The sequence below is a fragment of the Halichoerus grypus genome, chromosome 15 (assembly GCF_964656455.1).
Source record: "Halichoerus grypus chromosome 15, mHalGry1.hap1.1, whole genome shotgun sequence".
Taxonomy (NCBI): domain Eukaryota; kingdom Metazoa; phylum Chordata; class Mammalia; order Carnivora; family Phocidae; genus Halichoerus; species Halichoerus grypus.
In genome coordinates this window covers 14,123,315-14,133,578 of record NC_135726.1, presented here as the reverse complement: position 1 = coordinate 14,133,578, position 10,264 = coordinate 14,123,315, and the positions used below count along the sequence as shown (strand labels likewise).

General features: G+C 41.3%; 1 protein-coding gene and 1 pseudogene across 1 annotated transcript in view; both read left to right on the top strand.

Moving 5' to 3' along the window:
- Positions 1-386: 386 nt before the first annotated feature.
- PMFBP1 (polyamine modulated factor 1 binding protein 1) overlaps positions 387-10,264 on the top strand; it is a 44,155-nt gene continuing 34,277 nt past the window's right edge. Inside the window, exons 1-2 of the mRNA XM_078063533.1 lie at positions 387-398; positions 5,304-5,459. Of these exons, the coding sequence (XP_077919659.1) occupies positions 387-398; positions 5,304-5,459 (168 nt within the window). The remainder of the gene's footprint in view (positions 399-5,303; positions 5,460-10,264) is intronic.
- LOC118550927 (glutathione S-transferase Mu 3 pseudogene) lies at positions 7,484-8,149 on the top strand (annotated as a pseudogene).

Here is a 10,264-nt window from a genome sequence, read left to right as displayed (position 1 = left end):
TGTTAACTATATTTGAGCCATTGAATACTTAGAATAGAAAGTAAGATCATCTCAGAACTTTTGCTTTCCAAGAAACTGTGAATTCAGAAATGATTTAGTCCACCAAGTGTTGGTTTTTGGGAAAAGACGTAAACCCTTGGTTCTGTCTGTCTGGTGAAGGTGTTAACACACTTTTGAAAATGCAGATGGACAGACAAGTAGGTACTGCTAACAGTCTGGGAAATGTTTCCAAGCTCTCTGCTTAGAGCACGCATCCAGATGGGAAAATCTTTAAAGGGCTAGACTCATTTCTACTTTTACCATATTAAATTCTTGGACTTTTGCAGGTTTATAACAAAGCTCAGAAAATGCTAAAGCTCAAAGGAGAATTGAGAGGTGCCAAGGAAATGAAAGATGAGGTAAGACTCCTAACTGTCCTACACACACAGAGTTGAACCTGTGTTACAATGAACTTCTTTTCAAGTTTCATGATTCAAAATTCTAGTAATAAGCATCCCAGAATATCACAGAGAGGTGGGCAGCAGACCATAGTGTTTAAGAGCCAGACTTGAGCGAGGTGGGTCAAGGTCCACATCTAATAGCAGTATAATACTGGGCATGTTACTTACCCTCTCTGAGCTTCCTTTCCCTTACCTAGAAAATATGAATAATTAACACCCATTTCAAAGGTTTGCCATGAGGATTAAGTAAGATACCACATATAAAACACTAGTTCTTGGGACATAGGAAGCATTTAAAAGTAACTATTGTTGCTAACATTGTCTCTTAATCTGGAATGATATGGAAATGGAGTGTTCTAATTAGTCTAATATTTTGGTCAAACTGTGTTTACCTATTCCCTGACTTGTTCCAGAAAGCATTTAAGGGGGATGTTTAGGTTATTATAGGACTGTCCCACATGACATATGCTTTTAACACACCTCTTATCAAGAGCTGAACACTTTCTAAAAGAGGTGTTTCCGCTTCTTTCCTGCTGGATTCCTGGAGGGAGCTGTACAGGATTTGCTGCCTGTTCTGCAGGGAACAAGGATCTGGTATGGATTTTCTAGAAGGGCATTTCTTAATTCAGTTGATATCTTTGGACCACTTTTGATGTGCCAGGCATTGTTCTAGAGGCTGAGGATAAAACAATGAACAAAACAGAGAAAGATCCATGTTCTTGTGGAGCTTACTTTCTAGTAAAATAATTTCTCCCAAAGATATGATGGAGAAAAGTATGTAGCAACTGCCCAAGTGCCAATAAAAATCAGCCCATATTCCATATGTGGCTGACCACTGCCATACGCCACTGACCACTGCCATATGCCATGTGTATCCTAAACTATGTATTTATGTAGTGTGCCAATTTTTAAGAATTTAGAACACAATGAAATATACTCATTCTTCACTAGATGAACAAAACTGGTTCCAAAATTTTTGCTCACAGGCAAAACCTTGTATAAGTGTCCATTAATTCCCATTATAAGTAATCAAAAACTGCAATGTTTCTATCGATGGAAAAGTAAACTCAGGAATCAAGTTAGTAATATTGATAACAGTGCTTGAAATTACTGTAGATAACTAACTGTAAACTCATATTACAGAAGTAAAATGTAGAAATTCCTGAAGCAATGATAATTTTTAAGGTTTTATGCTTTTTAAAACATACCTCTCACAAGAAATTGAAACATGCTGAATGGTAGTGGTGGTTTTCCATTGTTTGTTAAAGATTTGTCTTTATCCTCAGATAAAAAAAGATAATATCCGAAAGATGATGATCTTTATGGTTGTGTTGGTTGACTCCAAAATTACTCTGGAAACCGCCACCCAAGCTTTCTTGTCCAAGTGCCAAATCCTCGATGGGCTGCTGCCATCTCAAATCTTTGTAACGCTCTTGACTTCTGAGAGTGCTTCTGAATCACAAGCCTCGGTTTAACATCAGCTTCTTCCAAGAAGAAGCACGAGACTATCTGTCAATACGTTAAAGTCTAGAGCAAAATTTCTTTCTATCTTTGGAAATGTATGTTCGAGAAGGCATCCTCTTTGAAAAAGACCCATCAGATCAGTACAGAAAATTTGCTTCAGTAAACAATCTATTTTCCAATAACTATCATGATTGCAACTGCGGTACCAGCACTCACCATTTTGCCTGAAGTTGGTAGCGGCTGCTGATGTCACATGCCTTCAACCAGTGACCAGGTCCCAACCTCACATAAGCAAAACTGGGGTATCTAAGTGCATGGCTTACATAAGTGAAAACTCACCTAGCAGCAGAGGCTTGTGATTTTAGCCATCGTTAATGACTTCAGATCTAGGACAGGATCAGATGGTGCCTCAGGGTCAGCATTATGACTCTCAGCTCCTCTCATGCCCCAGTACTGGTTACAGAGCTTTGATTGATGAAATGTCAGATTAAATCAATTCCTGCCGCATATTGGTACTCAAAAGGCATCTGCCTGGAATTTAGCCTTCATAAAGTAGATAGGATTAGAAATAGTGTACAGTGACCTCTGTGCAAGATATTAGCAAGAAATTAGGTTTACTGGAACCTCAGAAACACTTGCCTTTCTGGAGTTCTGAGGTGAGCACATCCTCTTCTTACAACTACCTACGGTAAAAAATATTTTGTTGTGCATGGGAGTCACCTCATTGCTCTCCCGGCATTTTCACCATTTTCACGCCTGTTCTGATGAATAAAAACCCCTGTATGATTTGGACTTTTGGAGTGAATGGTTAGGTTTTGATTTCAAAAGCAAATTTCATTTGACATCCAACAAAACACATTTGTTATTCAATTGGTTTACGAAATCCTCAAAGAAAGAATTATTTATTCCAAGCCTCTTGTTTTCTGAATGAAGAAACTGCTTCAGAGACTCTGAGTCAATGCTAATGTCCAAATTAGATGAGATCATCTACATTAAAGATCCAATTCTGAAGTCCTGTTGGTGCATTAGAATGGGGCCAAGCAGGCTTCTGCTCAGAAGACATCTAAAACTAGAGGGAGAAGGGTTTTTTATTGGCCTGATAGAAAGAGGGCATTTAGCTTTTAAGTTGGAGAGGCTCAAGTTGTATATCATTGCTACTTTGTTAATGAGTCCACAGTGTGCCAGGCTCCCTATGGAACAATCTGGTGACATGGTCCTCACTTTAAGATGCATATATTCAGCATTAAGGCAAGAGGATAGAGCATTTGACACTTGCATAGAGCAGGCATTGTATTGTCACCTAATCTGCTTATAGATGCCAAAGAAAAAGTCCTGTGGTGAGAGGGGAGGAGATCCCCAGGTCCCAATCCCCAGAGAGCCTCTATTCCCTATTCCCAGTGTGGCAGCAATGAGAAAAGGAATTTAAAGCACTAGAATCAAATTGCTGCTCCTTGTCAGGTCAAGGATTTTGTTTTCTAGTTAGAAAACAGTGTCCATACACCATTTGTTTTTAGCTGCTCTACACACATTCTCTTAAGAGAGTCCCTGGTAAATTGTAGTAATGGTAATTGCGTGCTCGGGGCAGTTGACATCCACTGTTATTTTTCTGAAAGTGAGGAACAAGGGATGGGAGCAAGAGAGGAAGAGAGAGAGTTTTGAGATAATGAAATCCTTTTAATGACAGAGCCATGCCGTTAACCTAATTAAACTGTAAAGTGGTAAAAAAAAAAAAAAAAATCCAGGTACTAAATGGAAATGAAGAAATAAATCAGCTGAGACAGCAGCACTTCTGGGAAACCTTCTGAATTCCGAATACTCTGACATTGCAGTGTCCGATTCTCGTGGTTATCCTCTGGCCCCCCTCGGCCTTGTGCAGAGGTCTCTTAAACTGACCTGTCCAGTAAGGCTTGATTTACGATGTCCATATCAGGTCTCCAGCTCCCCTGGGAATGAGTGTTATGTAGCTCATATATTTAAGAAGCCAAAGCAATCAGTGGGATATGGTGGCAGATCACTGGCTACAGGGTCAGGAGAGCAGAACTCTCCTCATTCTGCTGCTAACCAGCTATAGGACCTTGGGCATTGTCGTTTGGATCACTTTAGCATTTCTGTGCACCCATGTCTTCTGTGTGCTTTTGCACCTGAAACTCACTTAGAAGAATTGCCCTTGGGCTATTGGGGTCACTTTGGTCATAGGAGCAGAGAGCTGGAAGTCCTTGGGAGCTTATATCCCACGGGGCAGCCCTTAGCTACTGACTGACTGATAATGAGTCTGACAGCCCAGCTTTTGCAACTAATCAAGACAAACTCTGAGGTGTAACTTACACTCCAGAGTTCCCTGTGGGATCAGGCTGAAGCTACTGCCTGCAGGACTTTGTCTGAAATCATGGCCTTCGTTGGTTTCGTGCTCTTTCCTGTCAGGCTTCCTCCACTTCCTTGTTGATTTCTCTCGGGAGTGCTTCTTTAATAGGTGCCGGGAATCCTCACTGAAGAGCCTGCTCTGGATAATCTAACATAAGGCAAGCATCTACCATACAAACAGCAGCCTCAGTTCCAGCATCTAAAACTCAGTGGTAGGACCTGTCCTCTTGAGTGTTATGAAGAATCTGCACAGTGATAGGATTAAACCACTGGACAGGTTCACAATTTCTTTTCATACCATTGCCACCCACAACACTGGGAGTGGAAGGTGGCATCCTAGTGTGATGGGGCACCCCCTTTCTTACCACAGGCTCCACCTCCAACCCCACCCAAGTTGCTATGCTCCACACTCTCTATTTTGATCTCGATCATTAATTCCCATTCTGACCTGTAATTAGCTAATCTTTTTCACTTGTAATCAAAGGCAGATTATTTTATGCAATCAGCCCAGGGGTTTTATTTTTATTCTCCTTGGTGTACATCTCCACAGAAAAGCACTAGGTTTACAGGTAAGGGAGGTCTTTTGGTTTAGTGAGTAGAAGAGAAAGTTAAGACACTTCAGAACCCGCATCAGCTCCATCACTGATTCACTATAGTCCCGACAAGTTCATTTGACATTTCACTATGTTCATTTCATCAGTGGCAGAACCATTAATATTTATAGACAGTCTACTAGGTGCCTGGAATTATTCTAGGCACTGACTTCCTCTTGAAAAACAGGGGAAATGTCTGCGATGTACCCACGGCAGTGGGTGAAGATTAATTAATGTAAATAAGTAATTGTCTGAATAATGCAGAGCACTCAGACACCTCGCAAATGGATACTGTGTAAATGTTATACTGGATGAGTAATAACAGCTAAGAGTTGATGGACAAATTTCCAGCAAATTTAAAGTCTCTGTCAACCAGTTAAGTGAACGAAAGTAAGCATTTTCTTGATAGTTTATAATTGATGCTTTTGTTTTTCTGACTGCCTAGGCAGGGGAGAGAGACAGAGAAGTGAGCAGCCTGAACAACAAGCTCTTGAGCCTGCAAGTTGACATCAAAAATCTGCACGATGTCTGCAAGAGACAGGGGAAGACCTTGCAGGAGAATCAGCTCTGCGTGGAGGAGGCGATGATGAGCGGCAACCACGTAAGGGATTCAGCAGCTGCTACCCACCTCTGCTCCTTCAACTTCCACCTCTGTTCCCTTGGGGAGGAACAGTAATAGAAAATTCTTCCACTAGTCATTCAAGAGCATTTATTGAGCAGGCAATGAGAGAGAATTAAACACACATACCCTATAACACACACACACACGAAAACCCGTCATCCCTGCCCTCAGGATTTTTCCATTTAGCTGTCTCCAAGGTCATCTACATTTTAGGCCCTGTCTTTTCCTTATCTGGCCTTTCACACCTGGATTTGCAGCACCTGAGGCCCATTGCCCTGAAAAAACCAAATCATAGTTATATAAGGAGAGTAGCATCTCCTAATGGATTTTAGACAAACTTCTAAGTCAACCATGAAAATAACAACTGTCCCACTTGCTCAGAGGTGTCACTGCTCATCAGTGCAGCAGGTGATCTTTGCTGCCCTGTTGGCAGCTCTCTGCCTACAAGCTTTCCTTCTGGATGCAGGAACCCAATCACTGGACAAGCTCAAATGGGGAATGGCTAATGCCCCCAAAAGCAGCCCTCTGCCAGTGACTGACAGCGAGGTGGTTATATAACCTCTCACTCTTGCTCCTCAGCCATAGAACCCTGCAGGCATGCCCTTTGCTCTATCCTGGCATTCCTCAACAGGATCCTGCGCCAGATGCCCACCATGGGAACTAGCTTGATAACACGTCTTTCTGCAGCTCCCTTCCTTTCCTTGTCTCATTTCTCCACCAGCCTACCTGAGTTTCCTGAGATCACTTCCCACATAAACTCCTGCTTGACACTCCGTCACTTATCCAGAGGTGTGCCAGCCAAGACAGTCAGTAACCCTTGTCCTGCGCATGTATAAACAATGGCATTGATCATCTTCTCCTGGCCTGATCATCTTTTTTGAACTAATACTTACCTGTGGGCTAGGCAGTTCATCAGCTGAGGCAACTTCATTTCAGCCTGAGGTTTTCTCTCTGTGGAAACTCTAGTGCTAGGGTCTTTAAACCATTCTCTAAATGTATCCCCATAAGCAGGGGAGCCAGCTGGGAAATATTTTCCCATAGCTCTCTCAAAACTTGGCGTTTGCAAGAATGCCTTACTTGCAGTCTTCGTTTCCTTTTCGGGACTTGAGGCCTTGGCAAATATGAAGCAGGAACCGGTTGCACAGACCTGTCGCCAGACCCCCAAGTTAGCCTCAGCTGCTGGGTCAGACTCCACTGTCTTCCACATTTGTGGTCAAGGATCTGGTCTCTCTCTTAATTGTGTCTGTTAGAGTTCTTCCAGGACTTACACTTCCCTATAGAAACCAGAGATTGGTTTTCTGCAATGCCCTAAAAATGCTACCAACAAAGCAATTCCACCTTATCTTACTGAGTGTTATTGTCATTTCCCCAGGAGGTCACAAACATGGAAAAATCCATTGGTTTTCCTAAATGGATCTCAGGAAGAATATTATCATAATTTACTTCTTTCTAAATATTAACATTTTAGGATATTCTCACCATTGCTGTCCAAGTTTATTTATTCCCCCTGTCAGGGAAAGCCATGTGGCTTATAAAGGTACCTAGCAACTTGGAGGAAGAAAGGTATTAAATCGCATTTTATTATTCTAATTGCCCAGAAGAAGAAGGTCTAACAGCTTGAAATAAGCTTTAAAACAGGCTCTTTTTTTCCTAGCACTTAGTGCAGAATTTAAATTGCAGACTACGCATACAAATACACGGTTAGATGTAGACTTACACTCACCCACTCAGAAAATCCCTGCAAAATCTGCCCTCTACAAGGAAATGTAATATGGGAACAGAGGGGAAACCTGAGACTTTCTGAAATTTTTGACTAATATCTAACAAGGATCTGGAGAAATGAGCCAGAGGTCATAGTTCAGAACTACAGTTAGGAGAGAAAATTAAAATACTACATCAGATATTATGTGTAAGTACAGGGATGGCAGGCGAGGGGTGGGTAACCTTGTAAATCAAGAATATGTTATGCTCCGAGTCCTGGAAGGCACAGAAGCAACATCACCATGTCATTGTCGAAGTTGACCATGGTTCTGGGTTACTGGGATATTCACAGGCTGGTGCACGCCATCCGCATGCTCCTAGAGTTCACCAATACATCCTATGAGGAGAAGAGTACACGTGCGGGGAAGTTCCCAACTATGATAGAAGCCAATGGCTGGGTGTGAAATTCAAGCTCGACCTGGACTTCCCTAACCTGCCCTACCTCATGGATGGTAAGAACAAGATCACCCAGAGCAATGCTATCTTGCAAGCACAATATGTGTGGCGAGACTAAAGAAGAAAAGATTTGAGTGGACATCATGGAGAACCAAATAATGGATTTCCGAATGCAGCTGATATGACTGTGCTATAGCCCTGACCTTGACAAACTGAAGCCTCAGTACTTGGAACAGTTACCTGGACAACTGAAACAGTTCTCCTTATTCCTGGGGAAATTCTCATGGTTTGCAGGAGAAAAGCTCACCTTTGTGGATTTCCTCACCTATGATGTCTTAGATCAGAACCGTGTGTTTGAGCCCAAGTGCCTGGATGAATTTCCAAATCTGAAGGCTTTCATGTGCTGTTTTGAGGCTTTGGAGAAGATCGCTAACTACATGCAGTCTGACTGCTTCCTGAAGATGCCCGTCAACAACAAGATGGCCCAGTGGGGAAACAAGAGAATATGCTGAGCAGGAGGTGGACTTGCACTGCTTGATTTATTCCATCCTGTCCCTAGGGGGCATGTACTCTCTCTTCTCCGCTCTTTTCAATAAATAGCATTTAGATTTAAAAAAAAAGAAAGAATATGTTATGCTCCAAAACCCAGGAACAGACATAGGACGAGAGCGAAGCAAATGAGGCACTAGGGTGCAACATTTACAGGGTACTCAGTCCTCATGTGCCCGCCCTGCGCTTGCCCCACCCTGAGACAGAATTCCTCCTTAAAATTTGCACCTCACTTGCCCCACTGTAGTCCTGACCCTGCCCAGGAACCAAAAGAGTGCCTTTACTAAAGTGAAAGGAGAAAAGAACAACAGAGCTATCATAATAAAAGGATGATCAAATTAGAAAAGGAAGGGTCTCTCTGAGCAATTGCCCAGACCCCTTTGGCCCTGATGGTGGCATGCGGAGAATGCCCTGATATTTAGTATAGCCCAGATTGTCAAACTCATCTTTGAAGTGGATGAAGGACACTATTCTTAGCATAAAACTATGTAAAGAAGTGTGATTTCTGAAGATAAAAGTAACTAGCCAAGTATGGGTTAATACATCCTTGATGGAAATTATGACACAGAAATATCACTTTGAGTCATTGGGAATGAAAAAAAATTTTAAGTGGAACTGCTAAATGCAATGTGGGATCTGGGATTGGATCCTAGAACAGAAAAAAACAAACAAACATTAATGGAAAAACTGATAAAATACAAATGAAGATGTAGGTTAGGTAATAGTAACCTACCAATGTTAATTTCCTAGTGGGACAAATGTACCACGATTATGTAAAATGTTAATCTTAGGGAAAGATGGGTGAAGAGTATATGGAAACTCTATATACTACTGCAATTTTTCTGTAAATCTAAAATTATTCCAAAATAAAGAGGTTTCTTTTTTTCTTTAAAGGGACTTTCTGGTAAGCAGAGGTCACAGACGAGAAAAATGTCTACGCCATGAAGATGTAACCAAAAGAAATGCATGTCATTAACACCCAGTTCTACACTCTACCAAAACAAGAAATGTACTTTGTAGAGGATATAAAAAGTAACTGATAGACCTATCTAGTGATAAAAGGCTAAACCAGGGTTACAGGGAAAATATCTCACTTAACACCTCAAAGATAGGGAAAGAAGTTCATGACGATGACTGGGGAAAAATGAGACTTTCAGTTCTTAAATGAAGGGGAAAAAGCAGCAGGGATCCAGTTACCAGAGCAATGCCAACCTGAGACAGAAGAGAGTTAGTGCAAACTAGAATAGGGAATAAAATGGTTAAAAAGTATTTTGAAAAGCCGGCTTTAGGCAAATCAGCAGGACCTGATGACATACTTTGAAGAGTACTTAAGGAATTGTCAGGTGTTATTACATAGCTGCTAGTGATTATTTTTGAGAACTCAAGAGGATAAAGAAAGTCCCTGTAGACTGAAAAAGGGTAAATGAAGTGCTCATCTTTTTAAAAAGGGAAAAAGGACAATCCTGGTAATTATAGACCTGTCAGCTTAACTTCAATATCAGGGAAAATATAGAACTTAACATCAATCAATTAGCATCAACTTGAAAAGCACAAAGTATTGGGTAGAAACCAAAGTGACTTCTCAAAAGGCAAATCATGCCAGGCCAATTAATTTCCTTCTGTGATCAAGTAGCCACATAGGCAAGGAAAGAGCAATAGCTATAATCTCTTTGACCATAAGTAGGGCTGAAAAATTGATTAAATATGGGAACAGGTTCCTACTGATGGCCAGTGCTCTCCATTTTTTGAGAGAGCTGAGGCCTGGATAGAAATCTATCTGAGAAACATGGTGGACCAGACAACCTCCAGAATCATGTCCAACTGTGGACGGTCACTCTAAGAACTAATCTCACTTCCGGAAGGTTACTTCCAACTTTCTCATTTTCTCCAAATCTCAGTTTAAAGGCCAAAGCAGAATCTAATAAAATGTCTCTCTTCACTAGAAAGAAAACTTTAAAAAAGAAAGACAAAGAAGCAAATAGGAAATGTATCGATGCCTTTATCACACTGCTCTCTGGCACATATATGAGTGAAATGTAGGCTTAATCCATAGCATGTCATTTTCTATTCATTTAGAA